Source organism: Aricia agestis, chromosome 7 (genome assembly GCF_905147365.1).
Source record: "Aricia agestis chromosome 7, ilAriAges1.1, whole genome shotgun sequence".
Taxonomy (NCBI): domain Eukaryota; kingdom Metazoa; phylum Arthropoda; class Insecta; order Lepidoptera; family Lycaenidae; genus Aricia; species Aricia agestis.
In genome coordinates, this window is record NC_056412.1 from 11,266,832 (window position 1) to 11,281,728 (window position 14,897).

General features: G+C 36.0%; 1 protein-coding gene across 1 annotated transcript in view; it reads right to left on the reverse strand.

Annotated features, from left to right (window-relative positions):
• Window positions 1-9,302: 9,302 nt before the first annotated feature.
• LOC121728598 (serine/threonine-protein phosphatase rdgC) overlaps window positions 9,303-14,897 on the reverse strand; it is a 129,433-nt gene continuing 123,838 nt past the window's right edge. The window contains exons 13-15 of the mRNA XM_042116772.1: window positions 14,270-14,418; window positions 10,910-11,012; window positions 9,303-10,275 (exon numbers count right to left, since the gene is read on the reverse strand). Coding sequence (XP_041972706.1) covers window positions 10,058-10,275; window positions 10,910-11,012; window positions 14,270-14,418 — 470 coding nt within the window. The 3' untranslated portion in view covers window positions 9,303-10,057. The remainder of the gene's footprint in view (window positions 10,276-10,909; window positions 11,013-14,269; window positions 14,419-14,897) is intronic.

Consider the following 14,897-nt stretch of genomic DNA (forward strand, 5'->3'; position numbering starts at 1 on the left):
TCTATGCCTAAGTACATATTTTACTTTTAAGAACTATTATAAAATGTTAGCGATTGGTAGAAAATGTATTGCACCCTGTTAATCACAAAGTTAATTGTCAGTTAACACTTAATGCAACGTAATTAGAATTAATTGAACATTTTTGAAGTGCGTGAAATGTTTTGAGTTAATCTTGTAAGTTGTAAATTGTAATGAATTCCAATATTCAACTTTATTAACTTAGCCTTAATATCACAAGTAACGCATAAGGCTCCTAATTACATACCAGCATGTGGCTGAGTACCAACTAGTAAATAACCTACCGTGCCTAACATTGAACCATGATATTTGGTTACCCGGTCATTACTAAATGATAGACCGTATAATTTTATGAAATTATCAAAAATTATATTCCGGTAGTCAGTGGCCAGTTTTTGTGGAGCCCGATCGGTCCCAAAAAAGCCCTCCGAAGCACGCGACACGCGATCCTCGCTCTACAAAAAATCTCCACGGGGCCGATATTAAACGACCATAAATTATATTAATAGCTTTGCGATATCATAGCTCTCCAATAGTTTAGCCGCTAATAGTTTGACAGAGTGGCAAATTACAAGGCGGCTATGTGACCGCGTTTAGCTAAAGTATACAATTCCGTAGTTAAACGTTTACCGCAATTAATGATAAATTAACTCAAAATACTTTAAATAAACCGATAACACGCCATGTCTAAATTTTTTATTACCTACATTTTGCTCGAGTTTACACACGGCCACAGAATACATATTAGTTTGACACGGCACACCAGCTAGCTATCGAGTGACCATTTTCATTGGGGTTGTCATTTTCATCTGGTTGACACAACCAGGTAAAATGTACTAAGGTTCACTCGGTTTAACTTGGCGGTAGCGGTCATTGACTCCCTGTCAAAAACTTGTCATTTTCTATACAAAGCCGCGATTGACAACATCTGACACCTTATTGTCAATCGCGGTTTATATAGAAAATGACAAGTTTTTGACAGGGAGTCAATGACCGCTACCGCCCAGTTACGCCGAGTGAACCTTAGGTATATTTTGTTGAAATATGTTGTTCCTAGCTCAAATTTCAAACTACCTATAACGTATTACAGTATTTATACACAGGGTGTAACAAAACTAAGTGATAATAACCTAATTAAATTAAGGTGTATCACAAAATAAAATTAGGGATTTAGTGAAAATTTCAAATGCCTACCTGGTGACTTTATTGACTACGAAGTACGAGCCAAACTTTATTTTATTTTCAGTATTTTTTGTTATAGCGGCAACATGAAATACACAATCTGTGAAAATTTCAGAAGTCTAGCTATAGCGGTTTTTGAGATACAGCCTGGAGACAGACGGACAGACGGACAGACATCGAAGTCTCAGTAATAGGGTTTCGTTTTAACCCTTTGGGTACGGAACCCTAAAAAACATTATTTTGTACACAATATAGGAGTAAAATGAAAAAATACCTATGAAAATAAAAAATGTTCAAATTTGGGCCTTACTGCTTGCTAGAAGCTTACTAACCGTGGACCAAATATACAGGGTGTAACAAAAATAAGTGATAATACTTTAGGGTGTGTACGTGTTCCTTGTAGAGAGTTCACTGTGAAAGTAGCAGCGCTGAAAGACCAAAAATTTTTTTCACTTTTGTATGGGGAAACTCGTGACGCTCGGGCCCTTGCCCAGACAAAAATGAAAAAAAGAATTCGTCTTTTAGCGCTGCTACTTTCACAGTGAACTCTCTACAAGGAACACGTACACACCCTAAAGTATTATCACTTATTTTTGTTACACCCTGTATACGCTTTAATATAATATTTTGCATAATATTATCTAATAATATATTTTAAGTAGGTACTAAATAATTTAAAATTCATTTAATAAACTTCATGTTTAATTTATAACTTTATTTAAATAGTTACAAAATGTTTGGTCACAAATTAAACTTAAAACTCTTGAACGAATATTTTAGTATTAATATTATATGACAATGAATCCAACATCAACAGCTCCATCTGTTTGCTTCATTCAGATCTTGTTTAATCAGCGCCATCTAGTAGCGAGCATTAAAACTACTATATCCTTGACGTAGAGACAGACGCAGTATGAAGTTGGCTTGTTCCGTAGCTTGTTCCTTATAGTTGTTGTTGCCATTATTGGAACATAGATGGCGAGAACAGCATGAAGGAAAAAGTCAAGTGTGTGTCTGATCCATAAAGTTAATATACCTAGCGGAATAGTGAAACAAAGGCCTGAGCAAGAGAGATGTCACTATCAGTAACACTGCGTGGTAAAAAGAGACGTGTGATACATGACAGCAGCACTCTTTTTTTGACGTCCAGTCGGCACGTGCCGCACGTTGACAATTAAATCTCATAGAAATCATGTTCAATCATGCTTGTGTAAGTGTGTATGTACACATATTTTTACACACAGATGAAACCAATTTCGGTTTCGTTTGGCAGCTCGAGATTGTTGCTCTATTCCGCTAGGTATATTAACTTTATGGTCTGGTCACACCACAGATACAGATCAAGATCTTGATCTATGTCTGTGGGTCACACATAGATAGGGTTCCGTAGTCAACCATAATAAAATATTATAATGGCACCAGTGGCGGCCTTACCCATTGCGAGGCTCCAGGCGCAAGGTCTTTGCGAGGCCCCTGCAAGCGAGGCCCCTTGCATTTACAAGACATAACTCCTACTCAAATAAAGGAACCTATCTGAGCCGTTACAGTTACTTTTAAAGTTAGTTAAATTTTTTTAGACCTTTGGGCAAATCATTAGTTAAGTTAGATTTACATTTAAAAAATTATACTTTTCTTAAATGTTCCAAAAGTAAAAACTGTCATGATGACGCCTGACGTCATAATAATATTATGTACCGTACCCTAAATCCTAATTATTGAACCAATTTCGACGAAACAAGTGATATAAGGACAGGAAATCGATCCTAGATACAATGTACTTACACCCTAATGTCACTCGGTCTGTCACGCCAGGGTGTGAATAATAGATAACTTCCAAATACCAGCACCAAATCATATACTGCGGAGGCCGTGGCATTTATAATTAACTGGATAGAGTCAGGCGCGGTTGTTGCCTGAAATTTTTAAGGGGGCATCACAAGGTTTTTGATTAATAGGCACGAAAATTACGTCGAAATGAAAGTCATAAATAGTAATCACAAGTTTTTCAAGTCCTCAGTGATGAAACGAATATCTGATATCAATATCCCCGTGCGAGTTTCTTACGCGGTTACGCGCTTACGGTTCTTCTCGCCGGGTAATGGGTTAGTTCCCGAGACGGTGGTAGGCAACAGTAGTAACGACGTTCAGAAAACATTACTTCATTGAAAAACAATATTCTTTTTTTTATGCGTCTATGATTCTAAATTAAAAAAAAAAATTGAGTTTTAGTTTGAAATAAGATCGTAGCAAGCTCGCAAGGCAGCTTTTGGCGAGTTGAGCTGAGAGTTGTCTGAGGAGTACCCCACGTGGCAATCACCAGTAGCCAGTACGCTGGAATCTAGTTTCTCGAGCACAAAAACTAAGTTTCTCATTTTCTTAAGCTGATAGAGAATAAAATTAAATGTACACCTTTTATAATATATAATTAGTGTCGAAAGTCAACATAACATTGTTATATCATTATTCATTATGACCACAACCATGGGCGTACCGAGGGGGGGCAAGGGGGGGGCAAGGGGGGGGGGCAATCGCCCCCCCTGGATCATGTTGACGTCCCTACAAAATATCATATCTAGTGCTTTCATAGAAAATTTATATGTATTATTCTTTATTTTTATATAACAATTAACACCTATCTTATATAAAATCTGATTTGCCTCCCCCCCTCCCCTCCCCGATGCAGATTGCCACCCGCCCCCCCTGGCCCAGAACCTGGGTACGCCCATGGCCACAACAATATGCCGTGTACGAAATTCGTTCGAGCAGATACTACCCAATAAAATTTAAGGTGTCTCCATAAAAATTATGATCACCTATCAAAAGAAATTGACGGAAAACCCAACCACGTTTTTCCATTAACCAAATTGCTACGGGTAGAAAAAAACGTTCAGAATCTGCATAAAGCTCGGTCGATCTCCAATTAATATGTACGTCTGGTTTAATGCAGTTTTGTATTCACTGCAGGCTGCAGGCTACCTTCACCGAGCCTCGTTCTGCATAATATTATTGGAGTTTTTAACCCCCCGACAAAAAAGAGGGGTGTTATAAGTTTGACGTGTCTGTCTGTCGGTCTGTCTGTCTGTCTGTCTGTCTGTCTGTGGCATCGTAGCATCCAAACGGGTGGACCGATTTTGATCTAGTTTTTTTTTGTTTGAAAGCTGACTTAATTGAGAGTGTTCTTAGTTATAGTTCATCATCATCAGCCTGCTACGTGCTGAAAAATCGCGGTTCATCTGGTTCGTGAAGGGCCGATTAGCAACTTGCAGTCGTTTGGTGGGGTTTATTGCATTCTAGTTCGTGAAATTTATGAATATTTACTCATTAATGGAAAGTTGACCTGGTGCCGCAGCATCACCTGGTAATCAATAGGATACCCAACTCCTCGCCAACTTAGAGCAATGGTTTGGTGTTTGGGTTCATTTTAATTGCGACAACTAGTAAGACGTAGATAACCAATAAATTTTTGCATGCTGCTGGTGCAGCATCACCTGGATTCTATAGGAGCCGAGCTCCATATGAAGTGGAGGTTTCATGTTTGGACTCATATTGACGGCTTCATCCAAAAGGACATTCCTAGATGGTATTCATTGGGATATAATATGGTATCCTGTTGATAGGAATTAATCTGCACTTTAACCAACACAAGTTTAAAAAGCATGAAATAAAATTAAATTAAGTTTAAAAAAACCCCCGCCAAACAACTTAGATAAGTAATGAAATAATATATTTTACTGACTTTAAGTTTAAATAATTCCTAAGTGTAAAGTGATATTTTAGTCCATAATTGTTGTCAAGGTGTGTCGGGGGACCGCTTATGTAGATCTTTGATTTCCCATAAAATTATAGTTTAAGAGTCAGTTTTCAGCGAACCAAATCGAGACAATCAGTGACATGGGATACAAAATGCAAAAGACACTGTTAGCGGTCCCCCGACACACCTTGACAACAATTATGGACTAAGATATCACTTTACACTTAGGAATTATTTAAACTTAAAGTCAGTAAAATATATTATTTCATTAGGTACTTTTTAAAGTTGTTTGGCGGGGTTTTTTTTAAATTTCTTAATGTTCAATTGGATTCGTTTACATGAAACAACGAACTCCATGTCGAACGAAATGATTTAAGGTTACTTGTAACTTTAATATTGTTATTTATTACCACACGAAGGCTAATTATTTTGGCATTTAAAGGCCCGCATTTACGGGGAGGCTGATCGTCCCGATCAGGCTGATCGTAGGCCGACCCGTAGCTCTACCATGAGTTTAAAGCTATAGCTTTTGACGATACTCGATACCGACTACGTAAATTTTTAGTATGGCGATTTTAATTACGCAAGTGACCGCTACAGGCGCTGTAAAATTTGCCATAAGTACTAAAAATTTACGTAATCGGTATCGAGTATCGATAAAAACTCATGGTAGAGCTACTGAAGAACTCGTTTTGTACATTACCATGTGTGTCCGATCGACGATCGATCGACCTGTCCGTATAGTTAAGCCTTTAAAATGTAGACGAATTATTCGATTTTGATACAACTATTTGGACGCTGTGGTGACAAATCAAATACAATAAAATTGTCGAACCCCCGCGTGCGTCCATAAAGCTCAGATTCGGTATAATGGATTATGAAGGTCTGAAACAATACAGCAATGAGTGGACTGGGCATTGTTTAATAGTAATTACGCTTATGGTCATACAGCATTCATAATAATAGTTATAAATAAATGTTGTTCGCTGTGACAATAGTTTACTATTACAAGCTTGTATCCACCTGTCCGTTGCATGTAATGGAAACTTGTAGTAGTATTGTGCAGTAGGTTGCTACTTGAAAATTACATAACAATATAATGATGCCGTGGAGCTGATATTATGATTGACTAGCTGTTGCCCGCGACTTCGTCCGCGTTAGTATAGTAGACCACGTCCCGAGTATAATTGTACAAAAATATTCAATGTACAGAATTGACCTTCCTACGATTTTATTATATTTAGATGTTCCGCGCGGCTTCGCCCGCGTAATTTAGGAATTTCACGCAACCGTACATTTTTCAGTAAAAAAATAGCCTATGTCCCTTCACGTGGTTCGTCTTCATGTTTGCCAAATGAAATAAAAATTGCTCCAGTAGTCCTTAAGATAATAAGCAATTTCATATAATTTCCGCCCTTTTTTTCACATTTTCCTCTATTTCTTCGCTCCTATTAGTTATAGCGTGATAAAATATAGCCTATAGCCTTTTTCGATAAATGGGCTATCTAACACTGAAATAATTTTTTAAATCGGACCAGTTGTTCCTGAGATTAGCGCGTTCAAATAAGCCCTTTCAAATAATTTCCCTCGTTTTTTCCACACTTCTCTCTATTTCTTCGCTCCTATTAGTCTTAGCGTTATAAAATATAGCCTATAGCCTTCCTCGATAAATGGGCTATCTAACACTGAAAGAAATTTTCAAATCGGACCAGTAGTTCCTGAGATTAGCGCGTTCAAACAAACAAACAAACAAACTCTTCCGCTTTATAATATTAGTATAGATGATGGGGCTAGTCGGTAACCATAGGAACTTCGTAATAATATTACGAATTAAGTGGTTATAATATTATTATAACCACAGATACATACACATTCATGCGACACAGATACAGCATTTTATCTCTCTAAAGTTATCTGAAATGATGCATAGGCATAATATAGTCAGGGGTCAGCCCTAGAACACATTTTTTTTATTACTATTTAGTTAATTTTTTGCGAGGAGCTTCATTTTGATAAGACGAACAACATTTTTATCTGCGTGAAATCTTGAAAGTGGTAGCTAACAGGAATAGAAAGGATTTCATACTTTGACTTGATGGTCCTAAAAATATGGATTGTTCTATTTGTAGGACAATGTTACTCTTAAATTATGTAACTATTAATCTATCAATATATAAGAAATCAGCTTGTTAGGGTTCCGTTTTAGGGTTCGGTAGTCAACCAAGTTTTGTTGATTACAGAACACTATACCCCGATACAAAAAGTCTAATGTGAAGTTGTACTGTATATTATTTATACTATGGTAATGTTTAGGGAAATAGTTAGTGAATTTTTTTTTTATGAAATAAAGGGGCAAGCGAGCAAACGGGTCACCTGATGGAAAGTAACTTCCGTCGCCCATGGACACTCGCAGCATCAGAAGAGCTGCAGGTGCGTTGCCGGCCTTCTAAGGGGTAATAGGGGAGGGTAGGGAAGGGAATAGGGGAGGGTACGGAAGGGAATTGGGGAGGGTAGGGAAAGGAAAAGGGTAGGGGATTGGGCCTCCGGTAAACTCACTTACTCGGCGAAACACAGCGGAAGCGCTGTTTCACGCCGGTTTTCTGTGAGGACGTGGTATTTCTCCGGTCGAGCCGGCCCATTCATGCCGAAGCATGGCTCTCCCACGTCAGAATGAAGAAATGATTGAAACGCCTGTATTGTATCACATTTTATTGGACAAAACTTACATAAACATAAAATCGTTGCAGAAGTTAAACTAGGAAATCATTTGTTACCTAAATTGGGTATAAATTGAATTGCATTAGTATTATAAGTTCTTATCTAATAGAATCATAATATTCTGACGGGTCTAGTACTAATAATTGTATGTCCTATCTTAGTTTTGATATCGAGAGCAAAGATCTCAAATATCGATTGAGACTGACAAACTATGAAGTCCTTATACTTAGTCGGTCTTACAAATACGAGTAGTTACAAAATCGGTTTAAGGCTAAGTTTCGGGCATAAAGACAGATTAATTAAATTTAACCAATCATAAGGTAAAGTACTGGGTACTGAATAACGATCTATAATATATTTCTATGTAATTTGGTAGTAGCACGAAATATCCATTAAATTAATTTTATATTAGCTAAATAGATAATATTATAATATAAGAAGTGTCTACTAGAATAAGAGATTTTTTTTTTATTTTAAAAGTGTATATCTATAATATTAAATTACAGACCTTCATAATGCTACAGGTAACAAAAAAGTTTCTGATAGTTGGCCCCCATGGGTATAAAAGCTGTGTGGGAAGTTTTGGAAAATTCTAGATAATATACTTAATAATTGTGAAATTCATTTATAAACATACATTTCTAAGCATATTTTTACATGGACAGAGCACAACACTGTTTAAAAAATCGGCCAAGTGCGAGTTGGACTCGCACACGAAGGGTTCCGTACCCTAATAGAGCAAAAATTGGCAAAAAATGTGTTTTTTGTATGGGAGCCCCCCTTAAATATCGACTTTATTTTGTTTTTAGTATTTGTTGTTATAGCGGCACCAGAAATACACAATTTGTGAAAATTTCAGAAGTCCAGCTACAGCGGTTCTTGAGATACAGCTTGGAGACAGACAGACAGACGGACAGACATCGAAGTATCAGTAATAGGGTCCCGTTTTTACCCTTTGGGTCCGGAACCCTAAAAATTGAAGACCTAATTTGATGATGTAGATAACTTAAATTTTATAACATAACGTCAATTACAATTTTTCCCTTATAATTTGAACAAACATTTTAGCTAGGCCTCTGTATCCAGCTGTACATAAAATCCATTTTTTTGTCTTCAATTGTGATTGTGACATAGAGATACATTGGAATGATTATTATTATTAATAGAGATTGAAGAGATATGTTCGTACTTCGTAGTGACTAGATTTTACTTTAGAGAGTTTAATATGTGACTAGAAAAGCTATAATACATTTTATGTGTCTAATCTTTTAATTACGGAGCTCTAATTCGGAACTTAAGTGTATCGAATAGGTAAGAAGATATATTTAAAAAAATGAAATACGATATTCGCTTATATATAAAAATACGCTCTCATTTCTCAATTTCATTGCTCCCATTCATTATATAAATGAAAATTCTAAACAAAATCATAAATACATCACCCACATACAAAATATTTACACCTCGCGATAAAATTTACTTGGCACCAATATATTTCGATAAAATATGTTTTATATTAACGCAGAAATAGCGACACAATTTTAGATGAAGCTACTTACTAATAAATATAATCTTTAGACTAGATTAAGTATAATATATTAGGCTCTTTCTATGACTAATAATAATATTTAATATTATTCTATAGTGAGTTTGAAGCGACAGTATTGTGTAATATAATATGTATGTGAAAAAGGATACCTATAAATTTTACTTTAACTTTAACTCATAGGTACTGCTCGATAAACGCTCTGATTTCAGTGAGAATAATTCCCTTTCTGAAACACGTTTTCTTGTGAAACCTTTTGTTTTAAGAAAGTTATAGCACGTGCTTTTGAAACACTGTTTCTGAAAAACTTTAAGAGCTGTTTTGTTAAAACTGTGGTATTACCAGAATTAACAAAACAGCTTTCTCTATAAATTAACAAGAGGTTACTATCTCTTTTTTACCGATAGAGTACGATAAAAAAATGTGTGTATAATTTTTTAACACCACCTACATCTATTTGTTTTTCAGTTACTTTTTTTCTTGCATGTATCTTAGTATCGTATCTGAATCGTATTTGAATAGTAACATTATGATTACTCAATACTCAGATAGAAAACCATATAAATTAATGAAGATATTTCAACACGCCATAGACAGTCAAAAACCTAAATATAGCACTTATGGTTTCGCTGAGCTAAAGATAAAAGTCAATAAATTTATATGTCGCTCTCCAGCAGCCCCGGTCGTCGGTACTCCGTCATCTCTATGTCGTCTCTCGTCGCACCACGGTCTCTCGTCGTACCCCGATCCGTCGTCTCGTCGTCGAGCTTCAGTACCTCGATGTCGACGCCGGTCTCGTCCCTGTCGACCGCCGTCCTCGACGGACAGCGGTCGAGCTCCTGTCATATGGCCCGGTAGTCGTCCACCTCGTTCTCCTCCTCGTTCAGGCTCTTGTTGGCGAGGCGGAAGCTCTCGAGGAACTCGTTGAGGTCGACGAGGCCGTCCTTGTTGATGTCCATCAGCCGGCAGATGTCAACGAGCTGCTCCTGCGTCATGGGGTTCGGCATGTACTTACCGAGGAGGTTGCACGCTTCCGAGAACTCCTCCAAAGTTATGTAACCTGAACAAAAAAGGGTTTTTTTTATTCATTTTTTTTATATGATTAAATATACAAGGTGCAACAAAAAAAGTGATAGTAATATATTTTTAGGGTGCGTTTGTAAAATGACAGCGCTTTCAGCGCGAAAAAAGAGCAATTTTTTTGTAATTTGTATGGGCAATCATCAAATCATGTTGAAAGTAAATTGTGTTTTATCAAACGCAAACGACATAATAAGTATCAATTTATTGCTAGTGATGTAGATTCTACTGTCAAATATTATTATACCTGTAGTATAATTTATATTAGTATTCGGAACGTAATTCAAGTGTACGGGCGAAACCTCTACGAACGTCTACGCGCGTAGGCCTCTACGTAGATTTATGTACATCTTGGCGGCAGGCCTCCGCGCCGCCTTTCAGTATGAAAATAATAATTTGCAAAAATATAAACAACTAGTTATGCACTTTTTTTAATAAAAGTAAATTAATAGCTGCATACTAATATAGTGGAATTGAGTATTATAAAAATATTGACTGAATAAGAAATTCTACATTGCATGATATTATTGTTGTCGAATCTAACAATAAAGCGATCTTCATCTCATTCGCTGAAAGTGATTCTCTAGTCGAGTGCCGCAATTTTTGTAACTTACCAGAATTGTCCTTGTCCAGGATCTTGAAAATCGCTTCCAAACTCCTTTTGTTCTTATATAGCGTCTCCACGACGGTCGTGTTGTCAGTTTTTCTTCCAATTTTCTAAAAAATAAAGAAGATTGCTAAAAAAATTATAAAGATGGTCGTATCAGATCTCATTTAGTTTTATTTGCAAGTTTCATTGTGAACGTCGGGGGATAAAGGGAAATTACTGTGTCGGAATTAATTCGATTGTATTAAATTTATACGATTCTTTAGAGGATCAAATACTGCAATAACGAGAAATAATATTAAACTTTAAGTTTACGGTTATCACTACTTTGATTTCATTTAAATTCATGATTTGGATTCAATATCTGGATCTGGACTGTCGAGTGTGTGTCTAACACATAATGTTTGAACTAATAAAATAAAACGTTATAAATTATAATCAAATTCAATTTAATATTATTATCAACTCTTCTGATTTTGCGAATGTCCATGGGCGACGATAGTTGCTTTCCATCGTTTGCTTTTGTTTTTGTAAAAAAATATCAAATAATATTTTATTATGTATGATTGTATCAAGTTTCTGAGGATTGTCATTCAAGTGTCATAATAATTATTATCATTATTATAGATATTATAATATTATGTTTTTGATACTACAGGCTTTTCTTTTATTCAGTATAGCGTTTTCGTATAAAACACTTCATACTGTAACATAGCTAGACATAAACTTAAAAGGTCCATAGATAATCCAAAAACAGGCATTCATCATAAAAAATAAGTACAAAGCGTAAATATCCAAAACAAGAACAGCTAATCATTTCCAAATAAGACATCACAGGAAAACAACCTCACCAAGAGCGACTGAATGTTATGTAGTATACGTATGGTTCCGTAGTCTATCACAACAAATCCCGTTTTTACCATTTATTACGGTAAGGATATTATGTTAAGTTTTGTTAAGCAATTTTTGGACTCATAATAATAATTACAGAAGTTAGCAATGATTCTTACTACTATGTGAATATCTGTCAACGTTAACTTGTTTTGATTAAAATTTGGTCTGGAGATATTTTTTTTATCCCGGAAAAGGACATTGGATAGTTTTCATTCCAAAAATAATTCAGTTAACCGTTAAACGTATGACAGCGCAACGTATAACTTGCGAGCAATTAAGCAATAAACAAACGATACGGAACCCTAAAAAAACGAGGACGACGCTCGTGAAAGTACAGGTGTTCGGCAGACGGCATTAGGGCACTGACACACTGTTACACGGTACACGTGATTTCAATTATATGCACGGTGTACCCATTACTTAGGAAATTGCAGGAAAAATTACGCGTGGCACTCGGGGACTGCCGCGGTGAAGCTATTTACATCACATTTACATAGCATTTTTTATCAACTTGTGCAATTATAATTCGCATACGTCTAGTCGCACGCAACAAACACGTTAAACGATGCACGGCACCGCTGTGTGCCGATGTACCGGTCGGAATGTTAGGCTTTTTTCGTTGTTATGTAATGTTAGGAATTTCACGATTCTGTCGCCGCGCTCAAAGCCGCGATAAAAGCTATGCAATAGCTCAAAACTGATTTGAGGATCTGTTGTTGTTTACACCTTTTTACCACTACATAAGCTAATGGTAAAAAAAAGTGGTACAATGTACACAAAACGTACATGAGCCATTAAAATATTAGAATTAGAAAAAAATAGTAGAGGCCTACGTAGAGGCATTAGATTCTAAAAAAAGTAATGGCACTAGAAGTCTTCAACCTTTTGTTGCTGTTCTTTTAAAGTACTTTTATATTACTTTTTTTATTTGATTACCAATGCGAGGACGATGTGTGTGTAATTTTGAACCAACTCGTAGTAGATTATTAATTAGGGTAATCAATTATTATGAACTGAAACATTAATTCAGCGATTAATAGAATGCAATCAAATGTAGATAAAGCCTCCAATTCCCTGGGGTGAGCTCAATTTCGGAGTACTTTTAATGTATTATAGATTACTTGGATGCGACACCCACAGTGTTTCAGCACGCAAGATAACGGGATTTACATTCCATTAAACATTTATGTATTCAAGATTTTTTGCGAATAATTTTCCTGAGTTTAAGTGTGATTTTCCCTCATTCAGTTTTAGAATACTATCTCAAATATAAAAGAAACGTACTTATGCTGAGACAAAAGAAAATCTGCCTTAGGCCTATAATGTAATTTTCTTTAAATGTTAAAGAATCTTTGTTTTTAACCTCAGAAGATGTGAAACGAACAAATTATAGTGAGTTGATTTTATTCTATATTTTCTCTGTTGAATTTACTTTAATCTCATAAAGCTTCGTTTGCAAAAAACTCTTTGATCAGAACGGATTAATACCTATATCTTACGAGTTATGACTTACTAGATGACGCCCGCAACTCCGTTGCGCCAAAACTCGCTTATTGCGCTGGAATCGTACATTTTTCCGGGACTAAAAGTATCCTATGTCCTTTCCTGGGACTCAAAGTATCTCCATGCCAAATTTCAGCAAAATCGGTTCAGCGGTTTGGGCGTGAACCGATTTGGATACTAGCTGTTTGACCGAGCTTTGCACGGTATCCGATGAAAATGACATTTTCTAGAAATGATTCCTAGCTAGATCGATTTATCGCCCCCGAAACCCCCTATATACTAAATTTCATGGAAATCGTTGGAGCCGATTCCGAGATTCCAATTATATATATATATATATATATATATATATATATATATATATATATATATATATATATATATATATATATATATATATATATATATATATATATATATATATATATATATATATATATATATATATATATATATATATATATATATATATACAAGAATTGCTCGTTTAAAGATATAAGATAATACGTGATAAAGAGACACGTTTGCGTTGAATAATGCTTATCAAACGAGGTAATGATTTAGGATACTTTTATTATTGAATGTAAATAAAGCACATAAATTGCTTTAGTAATTTACACTTTTTACTTTTAGCTGTCAGTTGCTGTTCTTTCTGCGTATTGAAAAGATCCTCCATTAACTGAAGCGTATGCCCGCAGCGGATAGTAATGAAAAAAGGATGCTATATTTTATTGACGTGCTAATTTTCATGACATTAGCATGTAGAATGCTATTGCTTTGCTATTTGCTAAAATCGCGGCATCTTGAACTCAGGGTTCCCATCGCACCTCTTGAGTTCGCTGCACACGATAATATTAGCAATCGTATTTTGGCAAGTACGATTAATTTAATTACGTACTTCTAATGGGCATTTAAATCACGAACGAGGCCGCTTCTGCTAAGAGGACCTTACACTGAGCTCACAACTCACGTTAGCCGAGAAGTCGAAGGTGTCCATGTAGCGCACTCGGCGCGTGTCCATGTCCGTCCTCACGAGCTTGTCCTTCAACATGCGCCAGGGCAGGCCGAGGTGCGTGGTGTCCTCCATCGCGTAGCACCAGTCGCTTATTGATATATACCCTGGAATAAACGAGTACGAGTCAAATACAAGTAGTCCCTCGTGAAGGTAACACGAATTTAGATAGTTTGGTCGCGCGTGCAGACAGCGGCACTTCTCCAGGCTCCGACGTTTTATGATAATATTATGTTACATGGATACGTTGACGGAACGATGGATATGAAGTGGTATCGTCAATGGCGCCCGAGCGATGTAGCATAATATTATTAAACTGTTTAAGTAGTCCTTAAGTAGGCTTCAAAAAGGGAATTTTCGCAGAAACATTTTAATTGCTAAAACTAATTTAATAATTGTATTAAAAGAGAATTACAAGGAATTATCCGAGATGTAATTTGTAAAATATATTAAATTTTTGTGGCTAATTAATGTGTAATGGTAATTTCTTAGTGGTGTAGCGGTATTTTTTTTAAATAGAAGAGGGCTCGATTCGTGAAAGTTCGTTTATTGATCTCACTCGTGATTAACGACTCCATTGAAATTC